Source organism: Chrysemys picta, chromosome 20 (genome assembly GCF_011386835.1).
Source record: "Chrysemys picta bellii isolate R12L10 chromosome 20, ASM1138683v2, whole genome shotgun sequence".
Classification (NCBI taxonomy): Eukaryota; Metazoa; Chordata; order Testudines; family Emydidae; genus Chrysemys; species Chrysemys picta.
Window position 1 is genome coordinate 10,602,325 of NC_088810.1, and position 26,570 is coordinate 10,628,894.

The 26,570-nt window shown below is 50.5% G+C and overlaps 1 protein-coding gene across 1 annotated transcript in view; it reads left to right on the plus strand.

Annotated features, from left to right (window-relative positions):
- Positions 1–26,570, plus strand: part of LOC101944632 (guanylate-binding protein 1-like) — a 163,315-nt gene that overhangs the window by 10,979 nt on the left and 125,766 nt on the right. Inside the window, exons 2-3 of the mRNA XM_065574580.1 lie at positions 12,988–13,200; positions 13,321–13,448. Of these exons, the coding sequence (XP_065430652.1) occupies positions 12,988–13,200; positions 13,321–13,448 (341 nt within the window). The remainder of the gene's footprint in view (positions 1–12,987; positions 13,201–13,320; positions 13,449–26,570) is intronic.

A 26,570-nucleotide genomic window follows, 5' to 3' on the forward strand; every position in this document is an offset into this window, starting at 1 on the left:
AGCCTCAGACTGTCACAGTACGAGAAAGCCCTTTCACAGACAGAGAGTGATTTTGATTCTTTCTTTTATACCTCTGTAACTAGCTAAGTGATAAGAATACACCTAAATTCTTAAAGTATAGGCCTTTACAGACAGGCCTGAATATCTATATTCTAACAAGGAACAGTCAACATGGATTCACCAAGGGCAAATCATGCCTGACCAACCTGATTGCCTTCTATGATGAGATAACTGGCTCTGTGAACATGGGAAAAGTCTCCCACAGTATTCTTGCCAGCAAGTTAAAAAAAGTATGGATTGGATGAATGGACTATAAGGTGGATAGAAAGCTGGCTAGATAATCGGGCTCAACGGGTAGTGATCAACAGCTCCATGTCTAGTTGGCAGCTGGTATCAAGTGGGGTTCCCCAGAGGTCGGTCCTGGGGCCAGTTTTGTTCAAGATCTTTATCAGTGATCTGGAGGATGGGATTAATTGCACCCTCAACAAGTTTGCAGATGACACTAAGATGGGGGGAGAAGCAGATACACTGAAGGGTAGGGATAGGGTCCAGAGAGGCCTAGACAAATTGGAGGATTGGGCCAAAAGAAATCTGATGAGGTTCAACAAGGACAAGTGCAGAGTCCTGCACTTATAACGGAATAACCCCACAGCATATTGGGCTGTATTAGTAGGAGCATTACCAGCAGATTGAGGGAAGTGATTATTCCCCTCTATTCGGCACTGCTGAAACCACATCTGGAGTATTACATCCAGTTTTGGTCGTCCCCCCCCCACTACAGAAGGGATGTGGACAAATTGGAGAGAGTCCAGCCGAGGGCAACAAAAATTATTAGGGGCTGGGGCACAAGACTTACGAGGAGAGGCTGAGGGAACTGGGGTTATTTAGTCTGCAGAAGAGAAGAGTGAGGGGGGATTTGATAGCAGCCTTCAACTACCTGAAAGGGGGTTCCAAAGAGGATGGAGCTAGGCTGCTCTCAGTGGTGGCCGATGACAGAACAAAAAGTAATGGTATCAAGTTGCAGTGGGGGAGGTCTAAGTTAGATATTAGGAAACACTATTTCACTAGGAGGGTGCTGAAGCACTGGTAGGGAGGTGGTGGAATCTCCATCCTTAGAGGTTTTTAAGTCCTGGGTTGACAAAGCCCTGATTGGGATGATTTAGTTGGTGTTGGTCCTGTTTTGAGCAGGGGGTTGGAGTAGATGATCTCCTGAGGTCTCTTCCCACCCTAATATTCCATGATTCTATGTATTAACAGGACATTACATTTTTAATCAGGAGACATTTTCAGGAGTCAGAAAATCCATAGTTACAGTTGCTCTTAAAAGAGGAGCCCAGAGAATGAGGGAGCTTAATGTCCCCCATTGGTGGTGGGAGGCCAGGCGAATTGTCTCACATTTGTCCCAATTTGACCAAAATGAGACAAATTCAGACTGTAAATAAGGCACAATTGTTTAGCAGTGTGCGTAACTAATCAATAGAACAACTTACCAAAGGCTGTTGTGGATTCTCCATTGTTGGAGATTTTAAAATCAAGATGGGATCTTTTTCTAACGGATATGCTTGAGTACAAATGGGAATTAACTCAGGGCAGTTCTATGGGCTGTGTCATACCGGAGACCAGACTAGATGATCACAGTGGTCCCTTCTGGCTTTCGAATCGCTGACTCTTTGAATCTAGTTTTTTAGAGGTCAGTGGCCCAGAGATTCTCTGCTGGATCACACTGGTCACCTAGCTGTAATGTTACCCTGGTGGGATTGACTGTCACAGGGACCCTATCCCAGAGCTAATGTTGCCCCTGCTGGATCTGGAGATAGCACTCCTGAAGCTGAGTTTTCAGAGGCACTGACTGAGCGTGGGGGATGCAGTTTGAGTGTTTATTTTATTTTAATGCTGATGTCGTTTACCTCATGTTATTAAACATTTTCTGCTACACTCAGACTCCGTACTTGCGAGAGGGGAAGTATTGCCTCTTAGAGGCGCCCAGGGGGTGGTATGTAATTGTTCCAGGTCACTGGGTGGGGGCTCGAGCCGGTTTTGCATTGCGTTATTGAAATGGAACCCCTAGATACAGAACCCGGCCCTTGTTGCTGCCAACTTAGATGGGCAGAAGGGTTACATACACATGTGTGTAGATTATTGTACTTTGAATAGATGTACAATCCCTGTCCAGTATCCCACCCCAAGAGTGGATGATGCCTTAGACTGCCTAACAGGAAGCTGTTGGTTTTCCATTTTTTGGATCTGAGAAGCAGATACTATCAGATACCCATGGGACCAGCTGACATGGAAAAGACAGCCTTCTTCTGTCCACTCAGATTCTACAAATTTCTGAGAATGCCACATGGAATATCTGGGGCTCCAGCCACATTCCAGAGATTAATGCAGAGGATGGTTGGGGACATGAACCTTCTGGAAGTCCTGGACTTGATAGTGTTCAGTCACACTTTGGAAGAGCATGAAGAAAGGTTGTTGAAAGTGTAGGACTGCCTACCTACAAGAACAAGGGTTGAAACTCTCTCTACAAAAATGGCTAGTTCTGTCAGGAAAAATAAAGTATGTGGGGCATATCATCTCTCAAGATGGAGTTGCTGCAAATCCAGACAAGCTGGAAGCCTTGAGGACATGACCAAGACCCAATACCTTAAAAGAACTGTAGTTTCTTGGGGGTCTGCAAATATTATAGGCCATTTGGTGAGGGCTATTCTGCTCTTTGTCTTCAGTGAACTCACAAAGGTGTAGTCCCCACATAGGGAAATGTCAGGCTCTGCATCCAGATGCCAACTACTAGAGAGTCAAAGAACGCTGTGGAGATTGGTGGACTCCAAATTGTGAGAATGGTTTTCTGATGTTAATAGATGCACTGACACATGCTTCTTTATTAGCTTTTGCTGATACTAAAAAAACATATCTACTACTAAACATTGATGCTAGCATGGAAGGACTTGGAGGAGTCTTCTACCAAGAATATCCAGATGGATGAAGGCTAGTTGACTATGCTAGCATCATCAGAGAAGAACTATCCAGTTCATACACTAGAGTTCTTAGGATTAAACATTTCAATAGGATGCTTTTGAACATGCATGGGACTCTCAGATCGATACAAAAGCACAAATGGAGCCAACATATTTGACAACTATTACATGCTTATAATTGTACCAGGAACAATGTGTGATAGACTCAAACTTTAAGGTCAGAAGGGACCATTATGATCATCTAGTCTGACCTCCCGCATGATGCAGGCCACAGAAGCTGACCCACCCACTCCTGGAATAATTCTCTCCCTTGACTCAGCTGTTGAAGTCCCCAAATCATGATTTAAAGACTTCAAGTCACAGAGAATCCTCCAGCCAGCAACCGCTGCCTCATGCTGCGGAGGAAGGTGAAAAACCTCCAGGGCCTCTGCCAATCTACCCTGGAGGAAAATTCCTTCCCGACCCCAAATATGGCAATCAGCTGAACCCCGAGCATGAGGGCAAGATTCTCCAGCCAGACCCTCCGGAAAATGTTCTCTGTAGTAACTTTTAATATCCCATCATTGACCATTGTTACTAATTACCAGCGATGCCACGTTATGTTGCACTCGATATGCTTATGAGTATAAATATGACATAACTGGAATATGCTTTATGAATGTTGGCTATGTACTTGTATCTCAATGTGTTTGATTCTAAGTAGCACCAGTGAAGCATTTGGCCAACTTATTGTGAAGGGACTCTTCAGATTAAGTGCCCAATCAAGAAACACTTAACTGACACTGGACCTTGGGAGACTCCAGTCCATATATGAGGAGCCTTCCTGGGAATGTTCAAGGTAACATGTGAAAAATGGCTTTGGCCTGCAAAAAGCTGAATCATTCATGGATATGTGACTTGCCCAGGTGGCTACAAACTCCATCTTGTTGCTGTGATTTTGCACAGAAGAACAAAGGGGTTTCCGCCCACAAGAGAGAGAATATAAATTGTACTGGAAGCCTCTCCATTAGGGGTCTTTGGCTGCCAGTTATGAAGAAATCCTCTAGTTAACACCTGAGGTGGAACTAACAAGGATTGGGCCAAGGTAAAAGATTTGGCCCAGACTAGGAAGGAGTCCAGTCTGTGAAAGAAGTTTATTGGAACATCTCTGAGGGTGAGATTTCACCTGTAATCAGTTTCTTAATGTGTTAGGCTTAGACTTGAGTGTTTTGTTTTATTTTGCTTGGTAATTTACTTTGTTCTGTCTGTTATTACTTGAAACCCCTTAAAGCTACTTTTTATACTTAATAAAATCACTTTTGTTTATTAATTAACCCAGAGTAAGCAATTATACCTGGGGGAGCAATGAGCTGTGCATCTCTCTCTATCAGAGTTATAGAGGGCGGACAATTTATGAGTTTATCCTGTGTAAGCTTTATACAGAGTAAAACGGATATATTCAGGGTTTAGGCTCCCAGAAAGACTGAATACTGGGTGCTGGGAAAGTCCCTATAAACTGAGAAGCCCCTGGGCTAAATGAATCAGTTTCTGTGAACTGCAGGGGGCCCTAGCCCAACCTCTTGGTCTGTGCTGGAGCAGACTGGTGTGTCTAGCTTAGCAAGATGGAGTGGAGGGAAGCTTTTTCTGGAAGTGGGGGGTGTTCTCAGTGGTATCCAGTACATCTAGTGACAGTCTTGAGGGAGTTTGTGTGACCCAACCTGTCACACAAGGCTACTGGATTCTCCCCTTATTATCTAATGTTTGTGGGGGGGAAGTGAGACTTCCTGTGGACATTTCTTTGGGAGTGACTCCAGGTGGAGGTGGCTCTGAGACATAACTTCAATATGTAAAGAAATTAAAGCAACAACTGGAGAACTTCTGTCATCTCTGTATGGCTGCAGCAGCAAAGACCGCAACTCAGAATAAGACCTCACATGACTGGTGCATAAGGGAACAAGTACTACTTCCAGGTGATTGGGTTTGGATAAGAAACTTGGGAGTAAAAGGGAAGAACAAGCTGGCATACAGAAGGAATTCAGAACTCTATCAGGTCGTTCAGAAATGACCTGGGATTCCCGTATGTCAGCTCTGGAGAGAAGAAGGAAAGAGAGATGTCAGAACTCTTCACAAGAATCACTTATTGCCTATTGAGCAGTTCGGTTCCCTGAAAGTGAGCCTGGAAGAGAGATAGTAACTAAGTCCCGTGTCCCCCAGTCCTACCCATTGACCAAGCAAAAGTAGGTCTTGTTATTAATCTCCTGATGGGAGATGCCTTGGAATGGGCCTTGCATCTACTCAAACAAGTGAGCCCGACAGTATAGAACTGGGATGCCTTCGTGCAGGGATTTACTGCCATATTTGATAATCCCCACTGTGCCCACTCAGCAGAAGTGGCTCTGCACAAACTCCAGCATGTGCAGATGCTGGTCTCCTACTATGCCACCCACTTCCAGGGACTAGTCTCCAACACTAAGTGGAACAAGGAGGCCCAGCTCTACTAGTTCTGGTGAGGCCTATGCGAGGAGTCAAGGATGAACTAGCTTGTGTGGAGGCCCTGACCAACTTAGATGCCTTTGTTGACCTCATCATATGCATCAAGAATAGGCTCAGTGAACAATATGAGGAAAGGCAGGGGTCTGAGTTACTAACTGGCCGGTGCCCCTTGACACCTGGATCCAACCTGGACCCCGAACCCATACAGCTGGGTAGCTCTGAATGCCATGAAACCCCTGAGGAATAAGAGTGCCCTCTCTGCCATGGGCTGTATTTCTACTGTGGAGGATCTGGCCATATTCTTGCCAACTGCCCATCACCAGCTCTAGCATGACTCAATTTGGGAAATGACCATGCCCAGTCCTTTGTTGGGTTGGCCTGGGTGAACCCTGAGATAATGCCCTCCTTCCCCTCACTGAGGCATGCCCCACACATGGTGAGCACTCTCCGCACCTTAAAGTCCAGGTCTGCGTCCATGTTCCAGGGGAGCCTCACCAAATTCAGCCACAGTGGCACTGGTGGATTCCAGGGCAGCAGACAACTTCAAAGATGCTGATACAGTCCTAGCTGGGGGATTCCAGTTCAACCTAAGATTGTCCATCACCTAGTGGAAACTATAAATGACTCACTCCTGTCATCGGGGGCCAATGACACAGGAGATCATACCTCTGAAAGTTGCCATTTGGGATAAATGGGAAGTCCTTCAGTTTGGAATGAGCTTCTCACCACACTTCCCCATAATCATTGGCATTTTTTTTTTGGCTGGTGGCTCATGATCCACACATCCTTTGGTATAGCACCAGGTGAGATTCTGCTCCAATTTCTGCCAGCAAGTCTGCCTACACTCACTATCTGATGAATCCAAGAACCAACACACCTCCCCAGATCCTGGCCATAGGTTAGAGGGGACCACCAGAGTTGACTTCAGTACTGCCCCCCAGATACAGCAACTAGGATGACCTCTTTGAGAAGAAGAATGCTGACACCCTACTACCACCATGGATGGTCACCTACTACAAAACAGGCCCAACAAAGAAAGTAACAGAACACCACTAGCTGTCACTTACAGCTCCCAACTAAAACCTCTCCAGTGCATCATCAACGATCTACAACCTATCCTGAAGGACAATCTCTCACTCTCACAGACTTTGGGAGACAGGCCAGTCCTCACTTACAGACAGCCCCCCAATGTGAAGCAAATACTCACCAGCAACTATACACCACACAGCAAAAACACTAACCCAGGGACCAAACCCTGCTACAACCCCGGTGCCAACTTTGTCCACATATCTATTCAAGGGACACCATCACAGGACCTAACCTCATCAGCCACACCATCCGGGGCTCGTTCAGCTGCACATCTACCAATGTGATATATGCCATCATGTGCCAGCAATGCCCCTCTGCCATGTACATTGGCCAAACCAGACAGTCGCTACGCAAAGAATAAATGGACACAAATCTGACATCAGGAATCATAACATTCAAAAACCAGTAGGAGAACATTTCAATCTCTCTGGTCACTCAATAACAGACCTCAAAGTGACAATTCTTCAACAACAAAAACTTCAAAAACAGACTCCAACATGAAGCTGCAGAACTGGAATTAATTTGCAAACTAGATATCATCAGATTAGGCCTGAATAAAGATTGGGAGTGGTTAGGTCATTATAAAACCTAAACTTAATTTCCCCAATACTAATTTCTCCCTACTGTTACTCACACCTTCTTGTCAACTGTCTGTAATGGGCCACTCTCTTACCACTTCAGAAGTTATTTTTCCTCCCTTAGTATCCTGCTGTTAATTGATTTATCTCGTTAAACTGACCTAAGACTTGGTAAAGCAACCCCCAGCCTTTTATGTATTTATACCTGCTCCTGTATCTTTTACTTCATACATCTGATGAAGTGGGTTCTAACCCATGAAAGCTTATGCCCAAATAAATTTGTTAGTCTCTAAGGTGCCACAAGGACCCCTCATATTTTTTGCTGATACAGACTAACATGGCTACCACTGAACCCTGTCTCCATGAAGCAGTGTACATGGTTGGGCCCCTGGAGAACTGTGCAGCAGGCTACTGGTTCATTTTTGTCATAGTAGGTTAAACAACCAGGTACGCAGTATCATTATGAATGCACACTGGCAGCTGAACTTGTGAAAATCACTGCTCAGCTCGGGGTGCCACTGGAAATCTTAACTGATCAGGGAACGAACTGTATGTCCCAGAGGATTAAGCAACTGTGCCAGTTGTGGAAAATCAAGGTTCTCAGGACCTCTGTTCTCCACCCCCAAAAATATGGCTGGTGGAAAGATTTCAATGGAACACTAAAGACAATGCTCTGAAAATTTGCCCTTACAGATATCCAGCACTGGGCCCAGGGGCACCGGAACAGAGGCAGCCAGGGAGCCATGCCCCCATCACTTTTAAAAGTGGGAAGGATATGCTCTCTCACTTTTTTCTTGCATTAAGGGGGAGCAATGGGGTGGGGGGGGTAGGAGCAGGAGGGGCCTCAGGGAAAGAGGCGGCATGGGAGCTGGAAGAGGCTGAGCAGGGTCAGGGCCACAGTCTGGATTCTGGTAGGCCCCTCCACACACTTTTAGGGAGCTTCTGACACTCCTGCCTGGGAACAGTTACTCCCTTCTCTCCTGTTCACCATACCAGAAGTCCCCCAGTCCTCCACTGACTTCTCACCATTTCAATTGTTATATGAAAGGCAACCTCAAGGGATTTTAGGCCTCATTCAAGAAATGTGGGAGGAACCATCTCCGGCCAGTGATGCAGCACAATATGTCCTGGACCTATGGGAGACGCTTGATGCCCTGGGCTCATTTGCCAGGGAGAAGCTTCTACATGCCCAGAACACACTGGAAGCAGCCTATAATAAAAGGACTCACCTCTGAGAGCTCCAACCTGGTGATGGGTTTCTCCTGTTATTACCTAGCTACAAGTCAAAAATCCTAGCCCACTGGCAAGGGTCCTATGAAGTGCTGCAGCTAGTGGGGATGCTGAATTATGAAATCCAACGACCGGACAAGAAAAAGGTACACCAAATCTGCCATGTGAATCTTTTAAAATTGTGGAAAACCCGAGAAAGTCTACTAATAGCCCTCTACCCACCTGAACCTGAATTAGGTCTACAGGTTGCTGAGGTCTCAAAGTCAGTGATGGTCAAGATTGGAAACAACCTAACCCCAGACTGGAGAACCCAGGCTCAATAGGTGATCCATGCCTTCTCTTCCATATTTTCTACCCAGCCTGGATGGACCCATTTATTAACTCATAACATCCAGACAGAACTGGCGCTTAAGGTCAGAGAACATCCTCAACCCCTTCCCCAGAAGTTGAGGGAAACTACAAAGTAAGAACTCCGATCAGTGCTAGAACTGGGAGTAATCAAGGAATCATTCAGTGACTGGAAAAGCCCTGTAGTGTTGGTCCCCAAGCCTGATGGGACTACCCGGTTTTGTATTGAATTCTGGAAGGTCAACAGAGTCTCAAAATGTGATGCGCACTCAATGCCTTGCATTGAAGAACTATTCAACTACCTAGGGAAAGCAGAGTACATCACCACTCTGAATGTGATGAAGGGATATTGGCAGATCCCTCTCACACCACAGTCCAGGAAAAACACAGCTTTTTACACTGCCTTTGGGCTCTTTCAGTTCTGGACAATGCCCTTTGGGTTACATGGGACCCTGGACATGTTCCAGCAGCGGCTAACGGACTAGATCCTCCAACTCTATAGCCAATATGCTGCCATGTACCTAGACAACATCGTAGTCTACAGTTGAAACTGGTAGGACCACCTAAAACATATGATGGGTGTGCTACGATCTCTCCAGGAGGCCGACCTGACAGCAAATCCCACTAAATGTTTCATCATTGTCCAGGTGACGATCTAGCTCTGGTACACCTTAGAAAAGGCAGAGCATGACCCTTGGTCAATAAGCTCCAGGTCCTCCAGACGTGCCCCACACCTTCAAGGAAACAGGTACGCTGGCTTTTAGGACCGGTGGGGCACAACCATCAATTTATTTTGGGTTTCTCAACCATAGTGGCACGTCTCATTGACCTTCTCAAGAATGATAGCCCAAAGAAAATCCAGTGGACCAAAGCTTGTGAGGAGGCTTTTAAAGCCCTGAAGGCCCAGCTTTGCCAAGAACCCATTTTGTACATTCCCGACTTCACCAAAGATCTCCTGCTATGGACTGATGCATCGGACGTGGGTCTAGAAGCTGTTTTGTCCCAGGTTGTGGGAGGTGAAGAACACCCCATCTTATACATTAGTTGGAAGCTGTTCCCAAGAGAGTAGGCCACTGCAGTCAAGTGGGCTATGAACTCGCTCTGCTACTACCTACTATGCACTCACTTCGCATTAGTCATTGCTACGTGTCATGAAAGATACTAACACCTGGATTATGAGATGGTACCTCTCCCTGCAGCCCTTTTCCTTCCACATTCAACACCGGGCCGGAAGAGCCCACCTGAATGCTGACTTCTTTACACAGGATGGATGAAAGCAGATGGGGGTGTGTGGACCCCAAATAGGTTCATGGGGTGGTGGAGAAATGTGTGATGAAGCAGAGAAACTTCCAGCCAACACAGCAGGGGTTAAAGAGAGACTTTGGGCCAAGCTAGCCCACACCCCATTATACATGCAGCCATGCCAGGTCTGGCGGGGATAGAAAAGGAGAAAGGCTGACTGGCTACCTGAGGGGACGGGGCACTAATCAGATGGCCAAGACCAAGGGAGACTGCAAAGGGGACCTAGGAGCCACCAGCACCTGATGTAACTGAGTAAGCAAACCCAGCGACATTATGGGGCTCGCCCTCTCCAATGTGTGGCTGTCCTGCCCCAAAGGAGCCTGGGACCATGGCAAGGCACCACCCAAGAGTCACAAGAAGGCCCTATGGGAAGCAGGCTGCCCAGCAAATTGGAACAAGGGGCCATGCCCTAAACTGAACAGACTGGTAGGATGTAGCCCAGAGAAGTGGATCCTGACTCTCTGCTCGGAGGGCCCCACCTCATTCAGGGGTTGACACAGACATGGCCCTTGGCTGAGACCCAGTGGAAAGGGAGGGTCTGGGTCCCCCTAACCCTATGATCTTAATGACTGAGGCTCCACAACCAAGCAGGGGGCTGAGAGCCACAAACTCTAACCACTAGGCTGCCCAACCCTCCAAGCTGCCTGTTACAGTTTTATCTATGTTAAAAGCAGCACTTTAAAAATTACTGTTAGTTTGCTTTTTAAAGCTTTACCTAAGTGAAGGGCCCAGAATACCAAAAACAAACAAAAAATTAAACCCCAAACCCCTTCTTTTAAGACTTATTCCTTGTAAACTGTAAAGTCCAGGGTAAGTATAACACTCACAAGTATAGGTTTTTACAATTTAAAAAAGAAATAAAAGCCAAAAGCCAGAGCTTTGACTGCATGAAGTTCAGCACTGTATGTCTACACTACCCGCCGTTCCGGCGGGTAGCGATCAATCTATCGGGGATTGATTTATTGTGTCTAGTGTAGACGCGATAAATCGATCCCCGATCGCTCTTCCATCGATTGCTGTACTTCAGCTCGGCGAGAGGCAGAAGCAAAGTCAACGGGGGAACTGCGGCCCTTGATCCCGCGCCGCGAGGACACGAAGTAAGTCAATCTAAAATACGTCACCTTCAGCTACGCTATTCTCGTAGCTGAAGTTGCGTATCTTAGATCTATTCCCCCCCCCAGTGTAGACCAGGCAGAGTGTAACCCCTAACACCGTTATCTGAAGAAACAGACCCAAACCCACCCCCTTTTCCCCTCATTTCCTGACTCATTTAAAATTTAGAACTGTCATCTTCATGTTCTTTTCATTAACCTACAGTGTATAATCATATCAAATAAAAGGTTTTAAATAAACTTTTAAAAGTTTACTAAGTAAAACAGGAGATGGGGATAAGAGAGCTGTCCTGAGTTACAGGGGAATACTGATAGTTGACTGAAATCTTTTCTAGTGAAACAGTTTTATAGTTAGCCATTCTCATACTTTAGCATGGGCAAGTGTTTGTCATACAGAAACATTTTACCAGGCATTGAGGCATTGTCTTCCCTATGCATAGGGCTTGTACATATAATAAATAAGATGAATACAAAAAAATAGGGAATTACATGTTTGAAGACATTTGTAGCAGCACCTGCAAAGCAAAAATAGTTTTTTTTTTATCATCATATTCAAGGGGCCCTAGAGAATTATTTTTCTATTTTTATATAACACTTAATATTTTACTTGTATACAAGCTGTAACAATATATGGTTTACAGCATTACATAATACAAGCCAGTAGATGAGAAACTAGAGAAATTACTGAAAACAGAGGTATTATGATAATTAAAGCCCTAATGTAGAAGATCTGGGCAGAAAGTTAATAGGCACATCTGAGGGGAAAAAGGCATGATTTAAGAGGGGTTCTGGACTACTTTGCAATGACCCAGATGCCCCACTGCCTATATTCCTCATGGACAAGCACACAGAGTCTCTTGTTAGAGGAACAGACCATCCATCCCAACAGCCCATCACATCCTACAGTGACACAGACAGAAGTTCCTCCTTATTTAAGGAGGGAGACCTCAGTAAATATGTAGGGTCTTGTACAGGATGGTACTCGAGGTGGCGAGCCCCTCCTGCCACTTGCACTGCCATGGCTACACAGCTATGTTTGATCAAGCTAACATGCTAGAGCTAATGCGGGTATGTCTCTTCAAGCGAGGAATCTTACCTCCAGCTGAAAGTGTTGTCGTATCCTCAGTGTTATTGTCCAACACCGGGTTTGTGGCCTGGGCTCCTTCTTGTCTCTTCCAGAAGAGAGACAAAGAATCCCCAGACTGTGGGGAATCCTGATCTGGCATGGCTGTGAGTGGGGAAACGTCCCAAGTGGGGCAGGAGACAAACTGTGGAAAGGGAAGGAAAATTCACAAAATGGTTAGCTGGGGCCAGGGAAAATCCTAGCGCGTACCAAAGGAAGAGGTAAGCTGAGAAACAGAGGAAAGGAGACTGTAGATGGATTTACTATGAAAAACGCTAAAGGTCTGTCATATATGAAATCCATCAAGAGTTGTAGAGCTCAAATGCTATGCCCTATAGTGTGTCATTGACCTGAGCTGACTTTTCATGTGCTGCTGTGTGCACTCCCAATCCTGGTAGGTGATGTGGCACCACCCTTCTGGGTGTCTAGTGCCCCTGGCAGCCCTGGACTTGCGTGACTCCGCACCTGCTACTGACACTTGGAGGGGGAACTGAACAGTGCTATTCTGCACTTCCCAGTGTGTGTTTGATTTTTAAAATGGTGCCTTCTCTCTGCATTTCCATGCTGTTGAACCTTTAGCTGTTTGGGGAAATACTCTGTTCCCCTAGGGATTTGTCGTGTCTGAAAATTCAGTGAGCTGTTTGCCTGTTGAGATGGTGTGAAATCAGTTCTGCCTCCTACTGCGCCTTATCCCCCTACTGCACCTAATCCCTGCAGTGTACCTGCTTGGCTGGCTCAGTCTGTTTTCTCACTTACAGATCAATTCCGCCCAGGACCAATGGCCTCAGAAATGCTCATGGAGGAGCCCATGTGCCTCATTCAGAACAGCACCAGGGGGGCCCTGCAGGTGAACCCCCAGGCTGTGAAGATCCTGGAGGGCATCACCCAGCCAGTGGTGGTGGTGGCCATTGTGGGGCTGTACCGCACGGGCAAATCCTACCTCATGAATTCTTTGGCTGGCAAGAGAAAAGGTGAGAGACCTGGAGTCATGTGCCCTCTCCTGAGTTATTTCCTGCTACTCTCTGGGGCTCATAGTTACCTCGGGCAGGTGTACCGTGTGTGTTTATATGAAATCCATCCTCTCTTCCCAGGGTTCTCGCTGGGCTCCACAATCCAGTCACACACCCAAGGCATCTGGATGTGGTGTGTGCCCCACCCTGGAAAACCTGACCACATCCTGGTGCTGCTGGACACCAAAGGGCTGGGGGATGTGGAGAAGGTGAGCTAACTTTTGCTGTGTGGTGAAAACAGGTACTACCATACGGTGAAGAGGTCACATGGGTTCCTAGATTCACAGACGCAAACTTCGTCTGCTTTTAGAAGTTTCATTTTCCCTCTCATGTTTCAGAGGCATCTGATATTTATCCTCTAGCTTTACTGTGCTGCGGAAATGACTGAACTCAGAGGGACCCAAGAACATGAAAAATGCACTGGTCCAGGCAACAGCTCCTTAAAAAAGCACTAGTTCAAAATAACCACAATACAATGTTTTCCCAAAATGTTAAGGCAGAGATATTAAGCTGTGCTATAGTTAAGATTGAGGCTTGCTTACTGACAGGTTTCAGAGTAGCAGCCATGTTCGTCTGTATCCCCAAAAAGAACAGGAGTACTTGTGGCACCTTAGAGACTAACACATTTATTTCAGCATAAGCTCTCGTGGGTTACAGCCCACTTCATCGGATGCTTAGAATGGAACACACAGCAAGAAGATATTTTTACATACAGAGAACATGAAAAGGTGGAAGTAGCCAGACAACCTTAAGAGGCCAATCAATTGAGATGAGATATCATCAGCAGGAGAAAAAAAAAAAAACTTTTGAAATGATAATCAAGATGGCCCATAGAAGTGTGAGGATATTGTGACAAAGTTCCACCTCTATCTTGGTGGGTCCTGCGCTTATTGGCGGATTTTCTTGCCTCAGAGATTCACCATGTGGTTTGGGGAACAACCCAGAGACCTTCCCCTCTGGAGGAACCCACAGTCCAGGTCAATTGCGAGGAACCCAGGCCTGCCCTTTACTCCGGGTTCCAGCCCAGGGCCCTGTGGACTGCAACTGTTTATAATGCCTCCTGTAACAGCTGCATGACAGCTACAACTCCCTGGGCTATTTCCCCGTGGCCTCCTTCAAACACTTTCCTTATTCTCACCACAGGACCTTCCTCCTAGTGTGTGATAACGCTTGTGCTCCTCAGTCCTCCAGCAACACACCCACCTCTTGCTCCCAGCTCCTCACACTTGCACCACAAACTGAAGTGAGCTCCTTTTTAAACCCAAGTGCCTTGATTAGCCTGCCTTAATTGAGTCTAGAAGCTTCTTCTTAATTGACTCCAGGTGTCCTAATTAGCCTGCCTGCCTTAACTGGTTCTAGCAGGTTCCTGATTACTCTAGTGCAGCCCCAGCTCTGGTCACTCAGAGAACAGGAACCTGTTCAGCCAGTGGCTGGGGTGTTTGCCTTGACCAGACTCCTGTACCTCATTGGCCTGGAGGGAGATAGGTAGAGAGCTGCTCCTCCTACTGCTAGGCCCTGGATTCTCCCTACAACTGCTGTCTGTTGCTCCTGCTGCTCCAGCTACTCCCCTGGCTGGGCTAACCCCCCCCCCCATCTCTGCTACCTACTTGCTGGCTGCTAGATATCCCCCCACCCCTGGTTGCTGCTACTCCAGATACAGCCCCTTGGGGGGGGACTGCTGGCCCACTCCCCAGAGGAGGGGAGGGAGGGAGGGAGCCAGCCATTGCTCCTGCTGCTGAGGACACCACCACCATCGACACCTGAGGGGATCCTTCCTGCTGGCCACCAGACTGCCACCTAAAGCTGCTGTGTTTGCAGCTGGGAGCTGCTGAAGCCCCAAGGAGAAGGAGAAGACCATCTGCCAGTAGGGGAGCACATAGGAACAGACCACCGTGGAGGGGGTTCTCATGGACTGAGTAACTTTTGAACTGTGCTCTTGTAGTGGGGGTCTAGACTGTGTTTGTGGGAAACGGGGTGTGGTGTGGAGCCTGCCCCCTGGTCCGTCTGTGTCTCCCCCAACCCCCCCCACCACCATCATCATCGTTGCCCCCTCCACCACCCCCACTGGCTACTTACCATCTACCTTGAGCTCCTGCCTCTGAGATTTCAGCTGCTCACCTAGGCTTGCTATGCCCTGTTGCCACCATTGGGCCTGAAACAGCAGCCAGCTTCCAAGGACTTTCTTTATGTTGCAAGTGCATGTGGGTGCACGTGCCCCCCCCTTTTTGGACTGACCCCCTCCGCCCTGCAGCAAGCCCCCAGCTTTGCCCCTGCTGCCTACCCATTTGCCCCTTGCTGTCTTTTGCCCCTCCCCCTTGCTAGCTCCAGTTTGTTTGCCTGCCCCGCCCTTTCCCTCAGCATCCTTGTGTAAGCGGGGGAATGGTCCCGCTATTGTGGGGAAATTTTCTGACTTCTGCACTACCCCGGTGAGGTGGGCTAGCGAAAGGATCTGAGTCCCTGCTCCCACTTCCTTTACCCAGAGGCCTCCCTGCCCTTGAGGGCTCCCCTTCCACTCTCCTGTCTGGCAGAGTCCTCGTAACCCCAACAAGGCTGGGCCCAGGATTCCTGGGGGGCTCGACCCCTAACCCTGCTGTGGTCACCTAGGACAGGGGCTAGGGTGTCCCCACTCCGGGGTACTCTCTCTGCACTGGGCACCTCCCTGACCCACTGATTATTCCATACAATTTAAAGCAAATACAAGTTGTTTAATTAACAATTAATCTAAAGAAAAGAACAAGGAAAAATGGGAAAGGTTAAAGGAAAACACATCACCCTGCTCTGTGGCAGGGAACATCACAAACAGTGTCTCTGGAACGTCAGGGCAGGTCACAGTCTGTTCCTTGTAGGTCCCAGGCCTCCTTCTCAGGCCCTGGCCGTGCTGCAGAGACGCTGCGGGTTGGACACTTGCAATGGTGGTGGCCACACACCTCCGGGCTTTGAGTGGTGGGACCCTTCTTCCCAGCGTCAGCCCCCCGTAGGGTTAAGGTCCCCCTCCCGGTCTGGCCTGCAAGGGCCCTTGTCTGGGGGTGTCTTTCTGTGCTGGGCCCTTTGCCCAGGTCCCCCCTTGGCTGGCCCCACTTGCTCACCACACCTGGCTCTGTGGCTGCAGCTCTGCTCCCAGCACAGGATTTGCTCTCCCTGGGCTGCGTCTCTGGCACGGTTCTGCTCTCCAGCTCAGCTTGGGCCCCTGCTCTCTCCTTAGCTCGGCCCCACTCAGTCTGACCCAGGCAATTCCATTTCACACGGAGGACGGGACCCACCCTGGCCTCCTGTCATGCTGATTAGCCTGCCCGCCCTGTCAATCAGGCTTACCTGGAGCATTGGCCTCTCGCCATTGTTCCTGGGGACTGTCAGTCTCAGGCTCCTGATTTGCCATCGACCCCTCCCCTTTTAGTGCTGGGAGCTAGCAACCAAAACACCCCCACTGAGTGTTAGTAAGGGGGCAACAGTCCCCTTACATTCCCCCTTGCTAAAATTCTGCCACAGCTACAATATTCACACCAGTACATCCGGGCCCCATAATAACAACATATACCCACATCATATTATATTAAAAACCCATTAACAATTATCAAAAGAACATTTAACATACCTAACATTCCACATCTACTTCTTAATACCATACATAACAATATTCATTAAAACACTACATAGAACCAATAACATAATTATCTCTAAGTCTAACAGGAAGTACACCCTTATTAGCCCTCTGGGACCTTCTTAAGACTGGTGGTTCGTTACCCATATTTTCTATTTCCCTATCCTCGGGTAATACTGGGTCAGTTTGAAGGATCTGGCCATTCTCGTTAGGGTTTGGGTTTGCCCCACTCTGTCCCTCTCTATATTCGGTTTGTGGGACTAGAACCATTTCCCAATTGGTTTCAGCCTCCTCGGGGTGTACTGATCTACGCCTCCTATGGTCCCTGTCTGGACTAAGGGTGCAATGTTTCAACTGGTCCCTATGTACTACTCTCTCAGGACCTCCTCGTTCAGGCCGGATGGTGTAAACTGGTAGCTCAGGATTGTTGTGAGCGACTACAATGTGGGGATTTGACTCCCATTTGTCCTGTATTTTATTACGCCCCCGGTGTCTATGGTTACGAACTAGTACACGGTCACCAGGCCTGATGAGAGCCCCACTGGACTTGCGATCATAAGTCCTTTTCCTGCTTCGGGCTGTGTCTTTAGTTGTATTGAGAGCAACGTCACAGGCTATCTTCAGCCTGTCATGGTGACCTTTGACCCAGTCATCCAAATTGGTCACCTCATCCTCCTCAGGGCCCTCTCTGTCCAGAATATCCAATGGCAACCTGGGATCCCTCCCAAACATGAGATAAAAAGGAGCGTAACCTGTCGACGAATGGACATGGCTGTTATAGGCCAACACCAGCTCAGGGAGATGTTCCTGCCAGGCTCGCTTCTTTTCTGGCGGGAGCGTTCTTAGCATGTCATGCATTGTCCGGTTAAATCTCTCGCACTGAGCATTTCCTTGCGGGTGATAGGGTGTTGTTCGGCTTTTGGCTATGCCATACAGTTTACATAATTCAGATATCACCTCTGATTCAAAATTCCTCCCCTGATCCGAGTGTAACCGTGCCGGACAACCATAGTACACAAACTAGTGTTTTATGAGGGCTTCAGCCGTTGTCCGCGCTGTCTGGTTTCTAGTTGGAACTGCAACAGTGAATCGGGTGAACATGTCCGTGAGAACCAGTATGTTCTCATACCCCTCTGAAGATCTCTCTAGCCGTGTGTAATCCATCGCTAGGACCTCCATTGGGGCAGTCACATTAGTACAGGTCAAAGGGGCTCGGTTGGGAGGAAACACATCCTTGGCTAAGGCACACCGTTTGCACTGACGGATCCACACTTGCACGTCGCTACCCATCGTGGGCCAGTAATAGTTTCTCCTCATTACCTCCAGAGTGCTCCTGTCTCCAAAATGCCCCCCATGATCATGCCTGGCTTCATAAACTTGACGGCGGAGTGACACAGGCACCACTAACTGCCACACTTCTTCACCATCTCGGGGATGATATGTTACCCGGAACAGCACTCCACGATGTAATCTAAGTCGTTCCCACTGTCTGGCTAGCTTCTTAGACTGGGGGTATCTGGCCCCAAATCTGGCCTCGTTTGGCTCATGACTGCCACTAAGACAGGTCCAACATCACCTTCTCGTTGCAGAGTTTGAATCTCCTCCCATGAGTACCCCGAGATTATTGCGCTCTCCCCTCTTACCAGGTTTTGTACTGCATCCTTTACCGTCACTTCGTCCTCGGGCTTTGGATTCTCTAGCCACAAACACGTACGCACGGCATCTGCAGGAATGACTAGGAAGTCTTTCTCCAGATCCTCGCCCTCTTCTGACTCCTCCTCCAGAGGCAATCTAGACAGGGTATCAGCATTGATGTTCTGCCTTCCAGGTTTATACTGTACTTCAAAAGTGAACTCAGCGAGTTGGGCCACCCAGCGGTGTTCAATTGCACCTAAGTTAGCCGTTGCCAGGTATCGGAGTGGATTGTGGTCTGAGATTACCGTGAATTTAGAGTACACTAAATAATCCTTAAATTTTTCAGTGATAGCCCACTTCAAGGCCAACAGTTCTAGTTTAAAAGTACTGTAGTTTTTGTCATTTCTTTCTGACCTCCTCAGCCCTCGGCTCGCATATGCGATCACACGCTCGGCCCCCTCTTGCTTCTGGCTGAGCACCGCACCTAGGCCGTGCAGGCTCCCGTCCATTGTCACTATAAATGGCAGGCTAAAGTCAGGATATGCAAGAACAGGTGGTGACATCAGCCGATGTCTTAATTTGTCAAAAGCTGTCTGACAGGCATCATCCCACACAAAACATTGGTCCCTTCCCTTCCTTTGGGCAGGTTGGCCCACTAGTCCATATAGCGGTGCAGCAATGTGTGCAAACTTTGGAACAAATCGTCTGTAATAGCTCATGAAACCTAGAGCCTGCCGCACTTGCTTGGCATTCTTGGGGACCGGCCAATTTTCCAGCGCCCTGGTCTTCTCTTCATCTACCTGGATTCCATCCTTTGAAATCACATGGCCCAAGAATTTGACTTTTTCACGTAGGAGGCAGCAATTACTCGGCTTCAGCTTCAATCCATGTTCCTTCAATCGTGTGAAAACCAAGTCCAGTTTTTCCATATGACTCTCAAAATCCTTGGAAAACACAATAACATCGTCCAGGTATATCAGCAAAGTGTCTAAGATATAGTCTCCTAACACCCCCTCCATTAGTCTCTGGAACGTAGCAGGTGCATTACACAAGCCGAATGGCATACGTGTCCATTCAAACAGCCCAAACGGAGTCGTCACTGCTGTCTTTTCCCGGTCTTGTTCTTCCACTGCAACCTGGAAATAACCAGAAGTTAAATCGAGGGTTGAAAACACTCTTGCACTTCCTAATGCATCCAGTGACTCTTCCACCCGGGGTAGCGGGTAGGCATCCTTGTGTGTTACCTCATTCAGTTTCCTGTAGTCACAGCAAAATCGCACCCCACCATCTTTTTTTATTACAATCACTGCGGATGATGCCCACGGACTGTGGCTTTCTTTAAGGACACCTTGAGTCACTAGGTCCAGAATGTGTTTTTTTTTACCTCCTGGAACACTTGTGGTGAGATCCGCCGGTGTCTCTGTTTTATCGGGACAGCATCTCCAGTGGCTATTTGGTGTGTCACTGTGGTGGTGTAACCAAAGTCCCGCTCATCCCTGGAAAAGACCTCTTGATGTTTCTCCAGTAGCGCCCGCAAACGGCCAACCTGTGTAGGGGTTAGCTGTTGGAGGTCCACTTGGACTGGAATGGGTAGCTCTCCATCAGGTGCCGCTTGTGATGTGATAACCTGTGTGCCTTTTTTTACTTCTGTCACCCGCAGCTCATCCCCATTTTCTTCCAAGGCCACCCCCACTGGGGGCACAACTCCTTCAGGACGGTGTATCTCTGCCACTCTGGTTCGGGGGCACAATTTTATGGCCTTCTTACTTGAGTTTAACAGCCTGACTGGCACTTTTCCTTTGCTGGCATTAGCAAGTACATTTGCAACCAGGAGCCCATTAGGGAGACTGGCCCCAGGTGTTGGCTCGACAAGCACTCTGTATCCGTCAAAGTCGCTTGGCACCTGGCAGCGCCCATCAATAATCTTCTCACTCCAGGGAGGTATAACCACCTTCTGTCTCCCTGCCACCTTAACATAGCCAATTTGTCCCGTTGGACCCGGGAAACGTCCATGTCTCTCCGCTTGGGGTAGTACCCGCTTCAGTGTAGCGTCCTTCCTAGGCTGCCCGTGACGGTTCATCTCCAAGGTTCCTTCTCCTACCAACAGTAATTCTTTCAGCTCTCTTATAATATTCATCCCGAGAATTCCCGGTACTCTGTTCTCCATTAAAGTCTTTCCTGAAGCTGTGTCCTTTAGGATAAAAATGCATTTCCCAGGGATTGTTCGACCCATGTACCCTACATCAGCTTTAAGACACCCCACCACAGGGATGGCAAGTCCATTAGCTGCTGTTAGCTGTACAAATCGGGTATTATGCATGGTCAGATCTCTCTCTTTTAAGTAGTTTCGGAAATATGATTCAGAAATAGTGGTGACTTCTGAGCCAGTGTCTATCAAACAGCGGGTTCTCACCCCTGCTATGGTTATATCCACTGTCAAGCAGTCCCCGAAAGCTCGGCCACAGAAGTCGTTGAATACACTAACATCATCAGGGTCCTTTTCCTCGCTGCTGACACACTGCCCTTTTCCTAGGGACAGCCGTAGAAACCCTTCAGTCCCCACTTGGCCTTCTGATGGTTGGCTGCTTGCTCCCGGTGCCTCTTGAATTTCAGGCGCCTGGGACTCCAGTCTCCTTCTCAGTGTACAATCTCGGATAGTATGTCCTGGCCTTTCGCAAGTATAACAAATGTATCTTCCCAGCTCGTCCTTCAGTGGAGATCTTCGGGATCCTTGGGCCCTTGGATATCTTGGCATATTAGTGGGAGGTTTTCCTTTCATCACCTCAGTCATCACTTTCAGCATCTCCTCCTGCTGGACCGCCAGTTTTTGGACAGCTTCACTCAAGCTTTCCAATGTTAGCTGTGTTTGGGGCAGGGCCTTTTCCCCAGCAGCTGCATTCACAAGGCCGCCACTTCGTGTACGGGGGTTAGTCTTGGCTGTCTCTGCCACAGGAACTTCCTCTTCTTCTGACCACATAATAGCAGCCTGCATGAGTTCATGGAATTTCTTACTGGGCTCTTCCTTAAACCTCCTTTTCATTTCACGGCGGAGGGAATCATCCTGGAGCCCCAGCACTAACTGCTCTTTCAGAACCGTATCTGGGTCTGGAACTCGCTGAGGGTCTCGCCGCTCCACTCTGCTCATTTTCTCCTGGAGGTCATATGCATATGCCCGGATAGTTTCACCGGGCTCCTGCTTTCTCTCAAAGAACTCCTTTAGTCGGGTTCCAATAGGTACCTTGTCCCCAATACACTTCTAGGAGGAGTTCAAATACCTTTTCCACATTTTTTTTGTCCGCCACTGCCATGAACTTTACTGTGGCCTTGGCCTGGCCCTTGAGGTGCTCCTCTATGAAGTCTACATGATCTTCTTCAGGTATTCTTAGCACACGCAGAGCCGCCTTCACAGACTTGACCCACTCCTCTACTGTAATGTCTCCTGGTATTGTCGGGAAGCCACCAAACTCTGTGACCTTCTGCTCCCGGGGGACATAAATAATAGGGGGTTCTTAGCTTCTGCTGCCTGTTGGTCTATCACTGCCTTAGCCAGTGATAAGGCTTCTCTCTGTTCTGTTCTAGCTTGCTGTAATGCCTCAGCTTAGTCTGATAATTTGCGCTGAAGTTCAGCAAACTGGGCCCGTAGTTCTTCAATTCCAGCCATGGTAGGATGCTCAACCAGGCCCGGACCGTGCAACTAGAATTCAACAAGTAAACCAATGGGGTGGACCCTGTGGATAGGATCCTGTTCGTGACGCCAATTATGTAAGCGGGGGAATGGTCCCGCTATTGTGGGGAAATTTTCTGACTTCTGCACTACCCCGGTGAGGTGGGCTAGCGAAAGGATCTGAGTCCCTGCTCCCACTTCCTTTACCCAGAGGCCTCCCTGCCCTTGAGGGCTCCCCTTCCACTCTCCTGTCTGGCAGAGTCCTCGTAACCCCAACAAGGCTGGGCCCAGGATTCCTTGCGGGCTCGACCCCCAACCCTGCTGTGGTCACCTAGGACAGGGGCTAGGGTGTCCCCACTCCGGGGTACTCTCTCTGCACTGGGCACCTCCCTGACCCACTGATTATTCCATACAATTTAAAGCAAATACAAGTTGTTTAATTAACAATTAATCTAAAGAAAAGAACAAGGAAAAATGGGAAAGGTTAAAGGAAAACACATCACCCTGCTCTGTGGCAGGGAACATCACACACAGTGTCTCTGGAACGTCAGGGCAGGTCACAGTCTGTTCCTTGTAGGTCCCAGGCCTCCTTCTCAGGCCCTGGCCGTGCTGCAGAGACGCTGCGGGTTGGACACTTGCAATGGTGGTGGCCACACACCTCCGGGCTTTGAGTGGTGGGACCCTTCTTCCCAGCGTCAGCCCCCCGTAGGGTTAAGGTCCCCCTCCCGGTCTGGCCTGCAAGGGCCCTTGTCTGGGGGTGTCTTTCTGTGCTGGGCCCTTTGCCCAGGTCCCCCCTTGGCTGGCCCCACTTGCTCACCACACCTGGCTCTGTGGCTGCAGCTCTGCTCCCAGCACAGGATCTGCTCTCCCTGGGCTGCGTCTCTGGCTCTGTGGCTGCACCTCTGCTCCCAGCACAGCTTGGGCCCCTGCTCTTTCCTTAGCTCGGCCCCACTCAGTCTGACCCAGGCAATTCCAATTCACATGGAGGACGGGACCCACCCTGGCCTCCTGTCATGCTGATTAGCCTGCCCGCCCTGTCAATCAGGCTTACCTGGAGCATTGGCCTCTCGCCATTGTTCCTGGGGACTGTCAGTCTCAGGCTCCTGATTTGCCATCGACCCCTCCCCTTTTAGTGCTGGGAGCTAGCAACCAAAACACCCCCACTGAGTGTTAGTAAGGGGGCAACAGTCCCCTTACACTTGGTTTGTTTGACCTGCCCCAGCCTCTGAAGCTAGCCCCGTGGTTCCTCTGCCCCATTTCCCGCCTGGTTGCTCCCTTCCCCCTGCGGTCCCCTTGCCCTGATTAGCCCCTGCCCTCGTGCACCCATGTCCCCTCCTATGCGCTTGTGCCCCTCCCCGTTTTAGTTTAATCCTGTCTCACTACACCCCTCAATGCTGTTATATCCTCCCTTCATTGGTGCAACTAGAGGAGCCGGAAACCTTCCCTGAGATGGTGAGTGACCCCTAGCCCTTGATAGCTCCCCCCATCCAGCCCTCCCACTTTTTTTTGGCGCCCTCCTCCCCTGCCTGCAGCCTAGCGGGGAGGAGTGGTCAACCTGCTTCCCTCTTCCCTATCCCCCCTCCAGTGTTTGCTCTCCCCCCGTCCTCATTATGGCAGGGGACGAGGAGAGTGGGACCCCTCCGGCAGATCCTGCTGCCCCTCCTCCACCCGCCCCACCATCATCCCCCCCTAGCCTCTACCTCAACCGCCGCTGCCGAGCCACCTGCTACCACCCCTGCTGGAACACCGGCAGCGGTGGGTAACGAGGTGACCTCCGCTGCTGCCACGTCCCTTGCCCCCTCTGACTCTGGGGGAGTCCCCCCAGCCAGCAGGAAGGGACAAGGCACAAAGAAGGGTAAAGACCCCACTAAAAAAGCCAAGCCCTCCATGGCAGTGGATGCCCCAATGCCACGGCCCCGCAACCGACCGCGGTGTCCCTTCCTGCTGTTCCCTCCATCAGCTCTGTGGGTGTCCCTCCCCAAACCCCCAGGGCATACACCCAGGTGGCAGCAGCCCCCCCGCCTACCACTACGTCATCTTCCCCATCCACCACCTCTGCTACCATCTATAGTGGCCGGGGCCCCTTCCCCACCTTAACCAGGAAGCATGGCGTCTGTTGCCTCCTGCTACCCACCTCGCCCCATGTGGAGACCCACGTGCGGGCGTTGGCGAGGGTGGTGGGGCCCACGGCCATTGTGGCGGCCTCTAAGATGTATGGAAAGGTTGTCTTCTTCCTAGCATCGGAGGCCACAGCCCAGGAGGCAGTGGAGAAGGTCTTGGTGGTGGGGGGCGTATACGTCCCCCTGGAGCCGCTAGAAGACCTGGGCGCCCGATTGGTCCTGACTTCCGTCCCTCCCTTCCTTCCAAATGCCACCTTGTTACCCGCCCTCTCTACCCTGGGGAGGCCAATCTCTGTGGTCAGCCCTCTCCCATTGGGCTGCAAAGACCCCGCCCTCCGTCATGTCCTCTCGTTCCGCCGGCAGGTACAGTTACAACTGCTGCCGTCGGCACGTGACGGTGAGGTGCTCGAGGGGTCCTTCTTGGTCCCCTACCAGGGGGCCCGCTACCGGGTGCATTATTCAACAGGGGAGGCCCAGTGCTACCTCTGCCGGGTGATGGGACACGTCCGGAGGGACTGCCCCTTGGCCCGGCACAGAGGGGCATCCGAGACCCCCGAGGCCCCGGCAGGGCACCGCCCCTGTCATCACCGGCGCCCCTAGCTGCCCGGCGCCCGAAGCCCCTCCTCCTTTCCAGCCCACCAACGCTCCTGCTCGGGCCCAAAGGGTATCTCCCCCAGTGTGCCTAGATGAGCGGGACGGCCCCGCCTCTGCCGCCTGCGATCTGGCGGGGCCTGTGGAGGAGGGTGAGGTAGGGATCTTGCCGGGCATAGAAGAGGGCATGCCCCAGAGAGAATCCTCCCTCCTACATGCTGCCCCACCATTGACTCCCCGAGTCCCTAAGCCTTCGCTCTTGTTCCCTGACCCAACTCCTGTTAGCCAGCCCCCGGATGATGCCATGGAGGGCTGGTCCTTAGTACAGGGGAAGCGGGGGAAGCGGAAGGTTCGAGCTCCGCTCCTTCCATCTGATGCGGTAGCCCCCCGGAAGACCAGGAAGGGGGGCACCAATGCTGAGCCTTCCGCTTTGCCCCCGGGTGGGTTTTGTCCACCATTGCCAGCTAGGGAAGACGTGGCAGCATCGGCGGATAGCACTGCCCCTCCTTCGGAGTCCCTTCCTATGGAAGCCCCGGATGGAGCCCCTCTCGCCCCCTTACAATCTGAAGCCCCTGCAAGCACCAAGGCGAGCGTCACTTCAGGTGCTGGCGGGGAGAGCCAGGGGGTGATGGACGGTGATCTCCCCTCCATTTATGAGGAGATCGAGGCCCCGGGTCTGACCCCGGTTACCCAGGGGGAGGACGACCCACTGCCAGCGGGCCTCGATCTGAGCGACCTCGCCTCGGCCCCCCTTTCCCCATGTTCTGTCCCCTTACCCACTGCTTCCGCTCCCGCCTCCGAGGAGCCCCTGGACTCTTCCACCAACCCGGCCGCAGATGGCACCCCGCTAGCGGCCGCCAAGCCTCTTGAGGCGACGGCTGGTGCCATGCAACTGGGACCCGAGTCACCAGGGGACTCCCTCCTGGCTGAGGGGCAGCCGACCTCCTTCCTGAGTGGGGGACCCATCGTTGATTCTCCACCTATGGATGCCGTGGCCTTACCATCTGCCTTGGAGCCCGAGTCCGGCATCGCCGAGGGCCCACCTCCCTCCCCGCAAATCCCTGAGCCCATTTGTGGGGTGCCACCCCCCACACCCAGTGGCCTGGCTGCTGGGGCCCCCGATCCCACTATTGCCCCTTCCCCTGTCCCTATGCCTGACTCTGACCCTGCCCCTGACACCGACCCCGTCCCTGTCCCCTCCACTTCCCATGATGCTATTGCCGCCCCTGGGGCTGTCTCCTTCCATATCCCAGAGGATGACCTCCAAGGAGCGGCCTTTGTTTTTCCCTGTCCCGACCCACCAGGGGCTGCTATTTTTCCCTCCGCCGCCCCCCATTGAGCCAGGGTCTGAGGCGGGCCACGTGGCGCCAGCCCATCGGACGCCACGTCGAGGGTCTGCCCCCTGCTTGCCCGTCTCGGTGGGCCATGGGGCTGTGACAGGGGCCCGGCTGGGGGATAGCCATAGATCGGTAACCCCACCCCCCCATACGCTGAGAGAGGAGCTACGGGAGTTCCTTGAGGACGTCCGTGGCTCCCGCAACAAGGTACAGCTTGCACTCCAGCGATGGGGGGATTTCCATCAGATCCTCTGAGCCGTGAGGGCCCTCGTGGGGGAGGGTAAGAGGATCGGAAGGCAGGCCGCTGCGGCCTACCAACGGGTCTGTCTCTTCCATGACTCCTTAATCGCCTACGGGGTAGGTCACAGATTGTTGCGCTGCTCGAC